We start from the raw sequence: 15,009 nt of genomic DNA on the forward strand, positions 1-15,009 counted from the left end.
TCAATATCCCCATCTATATATTTGAGATAATGGTACTTCCTTCCTTTGTGAAGTGTTTTGAGACCTATAGGTTAAAAGAACAAATATCATCTTTGTTTCGTGACTCACTAGTGTTGCAAAAGCATCCAGCCACTTTGGATTGCTGGCACTGGATTATTTGTTGATTTGTTAATTGTTGGCACTGGTTAATTTTATTTTAGAGACTAAGAATGCATGAACATTTTATAAGTAGGCATCCGTATGCATATGCACACACATTTTAAAACATAATGAGGCATCAAAATTTCCTCATATTTTTTCTACCTTTGCTGGGAAAAAGACAAAATTGCATTATCAAATGTGAACGTTTATTTACAAAAGAAAGCAGAATGCACATCACCTTCATACAGATACAGAAAAGATGTCTTCTTTGTGGCCATATTTGATCTAAAACCTTGTGAGCATAATACAAATCAAAATCTTAAAGTAAATTATCAGGAAAATTCAGTCAATCAAATTTTATGTGTTCCTCTAATCTTGAAAGTGGCCTTTATAATGACTTTATTCAATATTTAAATTTCATGGCTCAACCAGAAGAAATTCTGAAATTCTTTGACTGTGGGGCTCCTAGTCTATGCTGAGGCATAATTTTTCTTTTTACTGTAGATCTGTGAGACCAATTTCTCTCAGGGACACGTGAATCCTGTCTTCCAAACTTCACAGGCATGAGTCCACTTCCTGAGGAGCGCTGTGCTGAAAAGTAAATTGACTGACTAAAAAGTTGATAAATTTAATTATATACTACAAGAATTTGCCACGTCCCCACCTAGGTTCTGCAAGCTCATAGTCCCTGACAATACACAAATACTAGGTTTTCTAACACTGAGCATTTCTTCTTCAAAGATATGCAAAGCAAGAGCAAGGGTTCAAAAATTCAGCCCTAAGACTTTAATTTTTATTCATGAAAGCAAACACCTTCCACACAGGTTCACAGTTTAAGCCATTGCACTGTCCTTTATAATTTCAGTTACAGCTCTCAATTCAACAATTTATTATAAAGCATAATTGACACTTTAAGTTTCAAATTATATTATTTTACATAGGAATGTGATAATGATTTCTGATACTCTAAATCACAGGTTTTTAGTGAAGTCTGCAGTAGACACAATAGTATGGCAGGAGGATGCCAATGTAGCATAATGTGGCACACAGAATAATTCTACAATATGACAGATAAAAAGAAGAAAAATTAGCAATATACTATGAACTATGGGAATACCTCAGGACATATAAAGATTGACATTTTGGCGGTGTAATGCCCTTTTTTTTGGACCTTCAATCTCACTTTAGCAAGGCTGGTACAAGTACCATGGGTTTGTAGTATGAGATAGGCTGGTAGGACTGGAAGAGAGATGGATCTAAATGTAGATTTTTTTTTGAAGTAGAAGTGCTAGCAGACTCAGTGTTCAGGTGGAAGTTACTGTTCCTGTAGTGAAGGCAGAAGAGAAAAGGTGCCTGTACTTCAGTTTGCAAGATCACAGTCTCTGGCGGTGTAGGTGGGTCTCTACTAAGAAACAAGATTCTTGAAGGTAGCAAGCAAGTATGGGTCCAAGCTCATTTCTGCTCCTCCTGGTCTGAAGTGCTAACAAGAATCCAAGGAGTGAGGCAGATAGCTCTGTGTGTGTGTGAAATAGCATCTTAATCTACAACTTCTGCTTGTGTCAGAACACTGAAAGGAGAGCCTAAAGTCTGGTCTGTTGATAACACATGATGCCTCTAGTAAGTGGAAATGAATCTCCATAAATGTGCACTGGGAAAAAGGAATTTTTGGCATGACTGACCATGTCACACTTCCCTGGTTGGCAATTTCTTTGAAGGTTTCAGGCGCAGTATAGCCAAGTACTTGTATATTGTGTAACTCTTATTTGGCAGCCTTATGATAGGTCTCCTCATCTCAGCTGGAAGAGCACACATACAGCTGGGCCCCAGGAATGGGCAGTGATGATGCTGGTGAGTGCCAGAGGCCGGTGCTTGCCTGCAAGGCTGCCAGTCTCCTTCCCTGACCTGCTGGTATTTAGAAGCAGCAGAATATTATCTGCAGCCAGCTGGGAGTGCCAGGCCTCAAGAGCACTGCTGCAGTCTCTCAAGCACTTGTTACCATGACAGAGAGTTGATGAATAGAGGCAGGACAAAGGAGAGTGCTAGCAAATTCCTTAATTGATGAACAATCGCTAATATCACATAAACCAAGAGCCCTCCAGCTTCTGCATGTTTGCTGATGACTCTGCACTCATCCAGCTCCTATTTAGCCTTGGCTGTTCTCCCACCTACTCCACCCATCGAGAGACAAGTTTTGTGCAGCTTTATAACCTAATCCCACTAATGTATGAGTCAGGGTGGTGCTTATTAAAAAAAAAAAAAAGGTGTGTGTGGTCATACAGACAATTATAGGTACAAGAGACTGCTAAGGTGGTGCTGAGAACAAGAAATAGTTATAAAGCCATAGGGCTGTGTAAATATGGAGGTAATTGCTCCTTCCCAAACCAAATTAAACAATCAAATAACTCAGCAGAAGTAATGAAATCTCAAATGATCAACAACAATTGTGCTTTGCACTTTCCCAGGACCATCCAGTTCTAAGAAAGCCTAAGAAGCACTTTAAACTGTAACTTATTCAAATGCTGAATTATAAAGCTGGAATCCAGGACACTACTAACTTTTCTATTCCAGACAAGTCAACAATGAAAGAGAAAGTAACAGGTTTCTTGACCGACTGCCTACCAAAAAAGCCAACTATAAGCCAGAACATTTACTGTTAAAATTATGAGCCCATGAAAATCCAAATTTATAAGAACAAAGTTGTTTACAGACTTGAAATAACAGCATCCATCATTTTAATGCTATAACTCCAAATTAAGACAGTGCAGATGGGCATAATTTTCTATTCTTAATATGAGACACAACACCATGTGTCTTCAATATAAATGCAACATATACATTCAGCTAGAACATTGGTTTATTCTTACATTTCATATTCCAACCTAAGTGACTGGGAAAGAAAAAGTGAGTGAATACAAGAGCAGCAAAGATCGCAATTATATAAAAATCGGTCATTTAACACAACCTAACCTCTTATATGTAGGCTCTAAAACGAATGAAAAGTTAATCCTGTATCCAAACATTTTCCCTAATAAACATCAGATTATTTTTATGTTGGTTTTAAAGCTGTCACTCCTCAATGAACAGATATGCTGGTGAGTTTACCTCACTGTCAAAGATCTGTCAATTCATGCGTCATCTCATAAGTGAAATCGGAGCACCTCGGCTGCACGGCTCCTGGCAAATCTGGCTGAGCAGAGGCCGCTCATCACCTGAGAGGATCCACACTGCTACAGACCCCGTGCAATTAGCAGCAACTGGACACTTCCAAAACAAGTTTGCAAAAGCCCTGAAGTTAATACTGCTGCCTCCTTTTAATAGAAAACTATGTGACCTTTAATGCTCTGCTTGACTTAGCCTTCGTTTAGTGAGTCTCAATTAAATTTTATGTTTTGTGGCTCCCATTTTCTTGTAAGACAAGAAAAGAGTTCAGGAGATAGATCCTTCTTTGAAGAATTTAATTCCCCATGAAGAAAATTTATTTCATCTAAAGAGCTGGTCAAGGTTTGGGAGCTTTTTAGGGCTTTTTTTTCCTGTGGTTTTTTTGTGGTTAGAAGATTTCTACTGTTTTGTATAGATAAAGGAGTCTTCTCATGCTTTGAAATGGACAGTATTCTACTAGTGGTTAGATGGGAAATATTTACTCTGTTCTTTTCATTATAATGAGGAGAAAATCAGAGGGATGGTTAAAGAATCCTGGGCATTATTTGTGATGAAGAAGCTTTCCATAAAATCATCAGATTGTTATTGTGATACTGTAGTAACATACTACCAGTTGATTTTCAGTAAGAGGCATTGCAGCACACGAAACATTTGCATGTATGTTCATAAAAATAAGTACTTCCTGGGCTGCATACTCAAAGTCAACAAGATCAACAAATCAAGGCATTATAAAGGGTCTTGTTTGAACCAGGCTCTGACATCCATAGTTGCTGCTACTGAAAAACATAAGTACGAATGAGCATAAGCAGCATTTCCAAATGTAAACATTTTCAGGGGCAAGCCATTAGCAACACTTCTTTTCCCACTGTGTTCCTTTATTTAATTAGGGTTTTTTTGGTTGTCAATTTAACATAGAATCACATATGCCAGAAAGGAATTTGGAGTGCTGGAGAAAGATGCCTAAACTCTTTATGGTCAGTGTACACTGATTTAGATATTTCAGGAAATCAGTCTAAAAATGCCACACACCAACAGGGGTATTTCATATTGCCAATATGAAACAAACATGGGACATAAATGAATTTTTTATTTCCTGCTCACAGATTTACACACCTGAATCTGAATACCCCATAAATTGATTTTGTTTTCTTAGTATCTAAATGCGAAGCCCTTTCTTGGTGCTCTCTTCTGCATATTTTTGTGGTCACTCAAGGAAAGGGTTATCGGGATTCAAGTTTTCCCCTAACTAAAATAATTCACAGTCACCTCCCAGTTCCTTCACAACTATCATAATTTCCATGCTCTAGAAAACCAGACAACTGTAGACAGGAATGCAAGACTCACGGAGTCAAGTAGGTTTTTCAGGATTAGCTGATTACTTTTCTTATTTTTAACAAAAATTTAAGATTATATTTTATCTAAGATTTTTCATCTTCTTTTTTCCTAGTGCTTACGATTGATGACTGTTTAAATGTGACTTTCTGACTCTGTCTAACTTCCTGGAGAAAAACTGGTCATAATAAAATTTGGTTTTCATTTAGATCAGTATTGACTGCTTTTGAAACAGGCAAGTAAAACTCTGTATTAGCTCTAGCCCCACAGAAATTTTGTGCAATCCACTGGAAAATTGTGATTTAAATTTATAATATTTTCATATTATCATCTCCTTTTCCTGCTCAGAGATTCACGAATAGATACAAATACTAAAAAAAATATTCTGGTTTAGTTCCAGTATTGGGGCACAAGAATTCTACAGGAAGAAAACCCATGAACAATCAATTTACTTGGAAGCTGTCTCTTGATTTAGACTCATTCTCCAGATATGTCTACTTGACCTTAATTTTACATTTTGTGAATCGTTCAACAAAATAAAAATACTAATGAGTTTGGAAGAGATAAATACTATTCTTATGCTTACTGACAAATATTGAAACTGGTTCTGTGTTTAAAGTTAGTTTTACATGATTGTAAATGTTAATACTTTAATTTTTTGAGGAGCAATAAAAATTAACATATACTCAGCCTAGAAAACCTCAGAAGCCACAAATTACCATGTTTGTGAAATCTTTTTAGTTTTTAAGCTTTTTAATGCCTTATGGTGATACATATCATTAGGCTTTCAACAAAAATGAATTTACCACTAGTAAGGGCAGGCGTGACACCTTCCTCTTTCAACACCTTAACAAAACTTCTCTGCATCTCCCTGCTTTGTCATTTCAAACCATCTGGTTCTATATGTATGTACTTATGTAATAAGTAGCTTAGCTTAGCTAAGCCTCATTGCAAGAAACAAAACTGGCCTAGTTATAAATTTTCACCGCTCACCTCACCTCTGTTATTCCAGTACAGCTTGTGGACAAAAGAATTCTGTGCCTCACTGCACCTATGCAGCCTCCATACTCAGTTTCTATGCCACTGTATACATGAACAGTTTCATTCTGATGAATATATAGGTTGGACTTGATGACCTATAGGTTGGACTTGATGATCTCAGAGGTCTTTTCCAACCTAATTGATTCTGTGATTCTGTGATATACGGACAAAAATTGGGTTACTATTGTATTTACAAAGTTTATGGAAAGCCTGCCAGCTACTCAAATCTGGGAGTTGCTAATTAGAGTTACCTTGATTAAAGGCTAGCTCCCAAAGAGCTCCTGTGGATAACAGGCTTAACTTTAAGCATATGATTGGTCCAATTACATTCACTGGCTTTAACTGGACTGCTCATAAAATTAAGCCTATATTTAAATGGCTTTCTGGATCAGAACCCAAGTCCTTTGGAGGAGCTCAGGCTTATAGTAGCAGTACGTTCTGAAGGCAGTACGATTCAGGTAACTAATGACCGTAAATCTTTTTTCCATATTCTGTCAAACTGAAAAGCTGTGGAATTTTGCTCACACAGATCCCGGAAACATTGTCTAACGCAGGTAACTGGGAATGCCAGTTTATCAGAGCTTGGAAACAAGTGCTCCACTGATCTGGTAACAGCTCAGGCTGAGCTAGTTCTGAAAAGCAGGACAAGAAGACAGAAGAGCCTAGATACATAAATACACTGATGTGGCCATCCTGCTCCTGGTCCTGCAGCATTGTTTACAACAGTGTCTCTATACAGCTGCGCATTCTGATCTTTAACATACCTTAATAGCAAAATTTGACACTGTGAGTCTAATTAAGACTAATTAGACTTTCCAAATTGTGCTCATTATGTAAGACTACATGTTTGTCAAATTCTGGCAATTGCAAAAAAAGAAAGAGTGGAATATAAAGAGGATCTAATGTCTGGAAAATGGGTGATTAAGAAAGATCTCATAAAATTGACAATTTTAAAAACATATACTCTTACCCTTCTCGTTGGAAAATAGTCCTAAAACAGTCCCCCAGGCTCTTGTAACTGGTTGGATCAGTTTTCCCTCTTTGAATTTGGAACCTAAAAAAAAATACAATTTACATCACAGCATGAGAAGTCAGGGATTTTAAGTCACTTTTAACTTTCCAATTATTATATAAAAGGAGTTTTAAAGGGTTTTTTTTACGTCTCTGATTCATTATTATATACTGTTCCTGATATACTTATTAACACTGTTTTCATAGAAGCTGTTAAACCAAGAAAAATAGAGCTTTAGTAGTAACTTTTTGTGTAGTTTATGGAACTCACAGTATAGCTATCACCTTTGACATTTACACCTCTTTTTAGTTGTTTGAAAAATAAGCTGTTAACCCTGTGCCTGGTCCAAAAACCATTGAAACTAATGTGAGTCTTTGAGTCAAATCCTGTTTTTGAAAATCTGAAATGGAATACTATCACGTGTTTCTCTTCTTATGTCTGACACAATTATAACAAAAATCAAGCAGAGATATGCACAAAAATTAGAGCACCATTTATTTTTCATAATTTAATAATAAGATGAACAATAAAAGCAAGCAATGAATTATTCTAATTAAAACCTTTTTTTCTCTTTTCACATTTTGACAATACAAATTTCAACATGAAGCTTATGGCCTTGAAAGTAAAATAAAGATTATGATTTAAGATTGCAAACATCTTATTAGTTATGATTTATGGATAGCAACAGCATGTTTAAAAACTAAATTTTACAAAGTATCTCAGTTAGAGAACCCTATTTCTTTCAGTTTTAAAACTGCAGCCAACACATTCAAGTAAACAGCATAGAGAAGTTTAGAATACATTTCTAGCAATAAAACCTCTTTTTAAAATGCTAATTACCATATACATATAGTCATATATGCTAATTACCATATAGCAAAAAAAAAAATATAAAAAAAAATATTGATGTGAGCAATTCCAGCCCCACAATAGCCCCACATCAGGTAAACATTACTTTTATTGGTTTTATCACTAAGCAAAATAATAATTATAATTCTACACAACAGTTTCAAGAAATAATTCACATTACAGTCAAGTACGTCATACGCCACAGGTATGCCGCTGTTCCGAGAAATATCTATTGTTACTTACACTTATGTAAGAAATGAAAGTATCTTAACTCAAGGTTACACAGCAATATTCTCCCCTCTCACAGAACTCAGTAGCGTCAAATCAGCATTTGTATAGTGGCAAAATGCATTAATTGCTTTGAACATCAGTATTTCTGTGCTAACACATCTAACATTTTATTCAATTCGAGGGAAAAAAAATCCAGTGATGTAATACAATTCATTGGGCAATTATAAAGGCAAGCCCACACCTTTTTTGAAAATTGTTAGAAGGAAACACTAAGTCCCTCCATAGTCCTAATAAAAGTAGTTCAGGCACATCTGGGATCTCTATCTGGGGCAACCTCTTTTATTAGCACAAGAACTTGCTGCCAAGTTGGCAGAGAGAAGAATGCTATTCAATAGGCTTACACTCAAATAAGACTTGATGCATAACATTTTGTCTGAAAAGAACCCTTGGGATGGCTAATAGATGAAAAAATGCCTCAATGCCATCACACAAAGTCCAACAGCAATATCAGCTACAGAAGCTTTTACTATGTGGCAATCAAGTAATCAAAATCATAACTGAAAGTAGTTTCTATGCACATTTTAATATATTTAAGACTTGATTATATATCTCGGTTCAAAACCAAAAAGAGCTTTCTTTTTCTTAAAGAAATCTTGCATAAACTCACCAGTAAATATCTTTTTCCAAGTATTTAAAAATAAAGTTTTCTTAAACCAAACTCTTTTCCTTGAATTTCAAAATTTGTCCTGCTTGTAAACTCAGAACAAAATATCACTGTTTCTAAAACATCCTTTGAATAATGTTCTTTGCTGTCTCTCACCCTGCAAATGCTCAAGCATGTCCTACTTGCACATGTGTAAGGTTCCCCACTAAATCATGCATGCACAACTATTTGTAGAATTGGGGCTTTAATACCAGACTCACCATGGATCTCAACAACATGGTGAACATATTCATAGAATTTTGTTTACACATTGGCAACTTCTCATCTAAATTTAAATGATTTAATAAAAACATATCTTTGATAACAATAATGAAAATAATAGCACAAGAAATGCAATAATACCATATGTAATTTGTGTTTAATCAGACGAAGGATAACTTTTTGCTAAAGAAGTTAAATCAAAGAAGCCTTACATTTATTTCAGATTTTTGTTTTAATGTAAGTAAGACCTTAGTATTAAATGAGTCCATTTGTAACACTGAGTCACACAAATAATATATTCCTTCCTTAAGGGTTTTTGGATCCATTCCTTCTCTAGTAAATCTATTTTATAGCTTTAACAGCAATCCTAAAATACATGCCAATTATGTGCTTCAACCTAGATCTGCGAATTGGGTTCTTTGATTCAGAATTGCTTGCCTCAATAAAATCATGTGTAACTTTTTAATGAACTAGCTAATTGATCAGCAGCACTTGTTATAAGAAGCTCAAGGAAGAGCTGAAAAAAAGTATTATTTTTTTTTAACTGGAGATAGCAGCAGCCATCTGTATTAGTAATCAATAACACAGAAGAGCTAAAGCGTTTACTTTAAAAAAACCCATCACTGGCCTGTTTTAATGGTTGTTTAGAGGAATGAACACAACTGGGGGATATGTCAAGGCTGTCTCTGCTTCAAATCCATTCCTTCCTAAAAGCATTATAAAATGAACTTCATGCATTTTTGAAAGCTGGATCCCCGCCTTGTATCCTATTAGCTTTGCTAGACCAAAAAAGGTAAATTCCCCTATAAATATCATTGGAGCACTACTTCTGATCTAATTTATAATTTTGAAGTGCGAAAAGAAGAATGTGTAGGCAGCTGTCAGTGACACGCTGAACAGACATATGTGCAGAGATGCTTTTGCAGGGCTGGGATGAATGACCTGCTACTCAATACTAGCATCCAACAAGTGTCAAGTCAATGGACACTCCAACATGTTATGTGTTTGCTGCAAGCTTTATCACCTTAAAAATGAGCATCAGGCTAACTTTCCTTCCCTCTCATTTTTCTTCTTCTTGGCTTTCTGGGCAGAATGCAGTGGTGCTGAGCACTCCCACCCTGGGAATGCTCACAGACCTGTGGGAGGCACTTTGCCCCACAGGTTACTTCTAGCCAGGACCAGCCCAAGCATCTACTGCCTACCCTCTCAGCTTCTCACAATTCCCACCTTCATCTCTCCTGCCATGAGGGACCTCACAATCTCCTTTTCTGGTTTATACTAGAAGTCTAATTGGCTTGGTCTTCCATGTCCCCCTTGAATGAATGGTACCTTTGCAGTAGCTTCGTCAGATACAGAAGTGCCCTGATATTAAGAAAAGAACATTGGTGTCCTTCCCTGTTCACCCTACAAGACACAAGGCTGGGATCTCAAAAAGTAGGAATCATGTAAAATTATTTGAGCATTTGGGGTCTGTTTAAAAGGCAGTGAAAACTGCATGACCTAAACCCATGAAAATATTTTAGCTTACCTGCATTAATCAGCACTACAACTACTACTTGTGAAATGAATAAACCTAAATTATTGTTATTTTACTAGAGTGAGAGAGAGCATTTTTTTTATGATTATAACACTCCTTGGTCAATAACTCTGAATGGGCTCTGCCTGAAATCCCATAATGTAGAAGATGCTTGAGTTCTTTCACCAGTTCCCTGAATCCCTTACCATTTAACAAGTGATACATCCTATTGTGGAGCAATGACTCTACATAAACATACATATCAATTTCCAATGCTTAATTTCTTACAATTCTTGCTAGATTTTTAATAGCCAGTATTTCATTCTGAGTTTAATAAAATTCTCAGTCCACATCATGCTTCCCTGCCCCCATTCCTATTGCAGAAGTCCTCTAAATAGCCTTTTCTAATACAATCAATATCTATAGAAGAAGCAGCATATGTCTGTGCTTTCTGAAAAAAAAATAAAATTTGCTCATGTCCCTCTATAATTTGCTAAGGTTTTTGTCCATGTTTGCTAATATCTCATCAAAGTTGTCTTATGGATGTCTGCTACTACAGTATCCTGGTATTTAATGTTTAAAGTCTGTTCATGACAAGGTTGCCTAAAAATCCTCCCCCTTTTATTTACTCATCTGGGCTGGAAAGGGATTTCCAAATCATACTGAAATTGCTTTAGTCATCTTAAAATCTAAAACGAAGAAATCAGTATTTTCATCTCTAGATTGAAGTACACAGTGAGCAGTTAAATCCCAGCTACGCAGGACAACCACAAAGTGATGGGGAGCAGACTAGACTCATTAAATTCTTGTCCCTTGGTTTGCAAAGACTATACCCTCATGAGTAAATTCCAGAACCTCTTTCTGCTTTTATGCAGTGCTGTTGACCAGTTTCTCAACTACAAAGTTCAGAGGGAAAAAAACCACTGACTCAGAGAGCCAAGCTTTGTACCAGGCTGCAGCGCTTGCCAAAGAGTGGCAGCCTTAGCTATATTTTATTTCTCTGCACGTCTTAGTAGGATTTCGTCATATATTCTATTCTATTTTGAATACAGTTCCTAACATTTCCATTCATAATTAGGATTTATGCAGTACCAAAGCAAATAAACTTAGGTACTAAGGTGTTTAGAAGCAATAAAGAAGGTAATTACATGGCATACAACAAACCAAATTAAAATATCTGTGCAAATTTATATTTAAAACAACTTTAAAATAAATGTACAGCCTTTAGAAAACTGAAAACATTTATAGCTTTTTCTCACTTTTAGTAATTCCCATGACTCCTACTTGTAGTTACCCCACCAACATAAGTTGATAAAAAATGTATAGTATGAAGCTGTATATAAATATACACTATTTAATAGTTCACATGCTTATAATAAAAAATAACCACATTATATTTTCAAAATATTTTGATTTGTTAATTTAAACATTTATTCAGGTGTTACTATGACTGCTATCTACCGATGCTTAGATTTCATGCAAAACTTTGGACTGCAAAATGGACCTTGATCATATAATTTATTTTACTTTTCGGCTCAAGTTCTTTGAGTTGCTTATGTTACTTACAGGATAATAACTAAATTGAGAGTATAATTCTGTCACTTATTTTAACAGTAGAACATATGAGCTGTTAAAGAGCTGAATATTAGTTTTCAAAACAAAAAATTTAATTATTTTAAGCCAAAGATACAAATTTTTCTAGTGCAGAGGTCATATTTTAAGTACTGTAGTATTGCTATGATCACTATTTAACTGCAGAGACCAGAGAAAGGTACACTAATCAGAAAAAGAACACCTTTCCCGAAGGTCCTACTCCTTTTATAGATGACAGCACATCATTCCATCAAAAATGTGAGTGGGAAAAAGAAAGCAGTACTTTATATACTACAAGAATGTAATAAAGATTTTTAGACATTAAAGCCATATTTTGTCAGCTACTAATGAAGAACTCTTCTACTTTTTTCTCCAGCAGTAATTCTTCCATTGGGTGCTTGGGACAAACATACAGTAGGTATAACATCAGAAGGAAATTTTCCTTTATGTGTAGTTTAGAAAATATTCAAGAAAAAGATAACTTGACCAGAAGCAGGTCAAATTAACTCATGTAACTGTTTCATGAATATCTACTCTGGTAAAGTATAAAAAAAATAACTAGTCAACAGTTACATACAAATAATTCAAAATCTTCCCAAGAAAGAAATACAGCAGAAACTAAGTTCAGACCATAAATATTTTAATAATATAATTCCATCAATGACTGTGTGTGTGGAGGGGGAGTTCTAAACAACAACAAAATTAGTGAAAACTGCAAGTTTTTCATTCCACGCTAAAAGCTGTTCAGAGAAACCTCATGAATACTCTCAGTTATGATGTGCAAGTTCCATTTTATTTCAGGGATGAAAATACTGAGAAGACTAGCATGTTTCACAGCAAAGTGAAAGTATGGATTGAGGCTCCAAGCTGGTGTCCTCCCCACCTATTGCACACACAGAGCAAGAGTTGCCTGTCTTCAACCCCAGCCTCCAAATCCTATAATACTCTTGTGTTTCGGAGGTCCCAGATACAGTTGGCCGCTGTGGGCTTCTACAAGCTCCTCACAAAATATCAGCCTTTCCTCACAGTTAAGGACTTGCAAACAGCACACGTTTTTAGCATCTTTTAGAAATTGCTCTAATGTTATTCTGTGTGAAAAACCTATCTACAAGTCTGCCAAGGGAGGAACAACTCCACTGGCTCTCTGCTAGTGTTGTGGATATGTCCAAGGTACAATTCTGTCACCGAAGCTTTGCTTTGGCTGTCTGGATACAAGTTCTGAGCACAGCATAAGATGACAGCAGTGATCACAAAGGGAAGCTAAAATCACTTAATATCTTGTGTGAAGGATTGTGCAATACGTGTGATCAGCTAGAACGCGCCAACTGTAAAAGCAACAGGCAAATTTAAACACTGCTTGTGTTTTCTGTCTACGTCTTCTTGTGTATTATACACTTAGTTACACTGATGAAAGAATCTGAAGAAACCACTAACGGATAAAACAGCATTTTGGTTTTTACAGTGACAGTTTGTTTCTGAAACTTTTGTAATCTCTATTTCTCAAGTAAAAACCAACCCAGAAAAATCTTTTTTTCCCCTTGTCTAAACTGGACAAATCATTGAAAGTGGTACCACAAGGAATAATTTTGTATTGTCAGAGATGATGAAGCTATTTTTGTGATTTTAAGTATGGGTAGTTACCCGTGGCCTAATACATCAACAGAAGAAATCTGGTTTTCATTTGTTTTGGATAAAGTCTTCTATGTTTTCCCTCAAAACAACTTTTAGAGAAACAACAGACAAAGTGAAGAGGAATAAAAACTAATGAATAAAAGAGATTTCATAGAAAATCAGATATGATATGATATGATATGATATGATATGATAATATGATATTATGGCCCCAGTATCCAGTCTCGATTCACGGAAAAATGAAAATGTGGTTTGGCTGATTTCAGTGTGCAACATGTGCCTGCTTAAAAACTGTCCAGTTTTTTATCTCAGTTTAATTTCTATTACAAAAATGTATATCCTCTCTTGACCTCTTACCATTCTTGTGTCCTGTGACATTACTGTGACCCATGACTCCCTCACTGACTCTCTGCAAATTAGAGTCTTTGAAAAATTTAAATGTACATATGAACATTTCATCTATCGGTTAAGTGATATCAGATTAAAGGAATAATTCTGCTGCCTTTAAAAAGTAAGAGTATTCTCTATCACTGCAAAAAGATGCAAAGGCAAATCGTAACACAGCTTTGTAAAATAAAACACATATCTGATAAGCCACAGAAAGGTTTCAAATGAACACTTACTACTGGTCATTACTGGACAATAGCTGAAATATAAACAGTAAGCATTGCTCTAAAACTCTTCCAGTTTAGACAAATGTAATTAAGATCTATATGCCACTGGAAAAGCAAATTTTCTTCCTCAACAGTTCTTATAGAAAGGGCCAAGTACTTCTGCACAGTTTTTTCAACAACCCTTTTATTTCAGTGTCCCTTATGAAAATCACACAGCACTTCTCCTTCTGAGAAGGCAGAAAAATTGTTGCAGCCTTCTGGCATGAAGATATACGGGGAAGATTTTTTTGGTGGGTTGTTCAATACTTTTCAGTATTCATTAGCATTTAAGTTCTTTGATGAGATCAGTCCCATCACATCTTAGTTTATTCTGATTTTTTTTTGGATTAAAATGACTTAGCACCGAAAATTTTCCAGTCACAGCAAAATGTATGTTACACTCGCTCCTTATGGTCAAAGTAGAAAAGACAAATAAAAACATCTTTTCTCCCAAAGGAAAGAAATAGTCAAACAAAGAAATCCAAATTCACTTTCAGTGGAAAATAGCCAAATTGTGAGTTGCTGAAAGAAGTGTTAGTTTTTTGTGTTCACCCAACCTCCTTGTGCTGGAAAATATTTGAAAGGGAAACAATTTCATTAATATGGCTGAGATTTTTAAAATACTGTAAAGGATACAACCAGACTTACTCTTTTGAAAAATACAGCTAAATACCCTGCATTTGAAAACATCAACTCACTCACCCTTTCTCATTAACAGACAAACCATTTCAAAAGATTAATAGCCAATACACATAACATGGACATCACCTACTATGCATATGCTGCTTCCATGTAAAGATTACTTTTTTTCTATTAAATTTTATGGCTAAGTGACAGAAAATGTACACCCTTAAACTAGCAAAACATGGCAATTCTGAGTTAAAGACTGAAACTCAACTCTTACCCACCCAGCTGTGGGTAAGAG

The 15,009-nt window shown here is 35.7% G+C and overlaps 1 protein-coding gene across 6 annotated transcripts in view; it reads right to left on the reverse strand.

Moving 5' to 3' along the window:
* Window positions 1-15,009, reverse strand: part of SLC25A21 (solute carrier family 25 member 21) — a 249,339-nt gene that overhangs the window by 59,705 nt on the left and 174,625 nt on the right. For all 6 annotated transcript variants that reach the window (XM_064658647.1, XM_064658648.1, XM_064658649.1 and 3 more), the window contains one exon: window positions 6,644-6,727. In XM_064658647.1, coding sequence (XP_064514717.1) covers window positions 6,644-6,727 — 84 coding nt within the window. The remainder of the gene's footprint in view (window positions 1-6,643; window positions 6,728-15,009) is intronic.

Source organism: Pseudopipra pipra, chromosome 6, assembly GCF_036250125.1.
Source record: "Pseudopipra pipra isolate bDixPip1 chromosome 6, bDixPip1.hap1, whole genome shotgun sequence".
Taxonomy (NCBI): domain Eukaryota; kingdom Metazoa; phylum Chordata; class Aves; order Passeriformes; family Pipridae; genus Pseudopipra; species Pseudopipra pipra.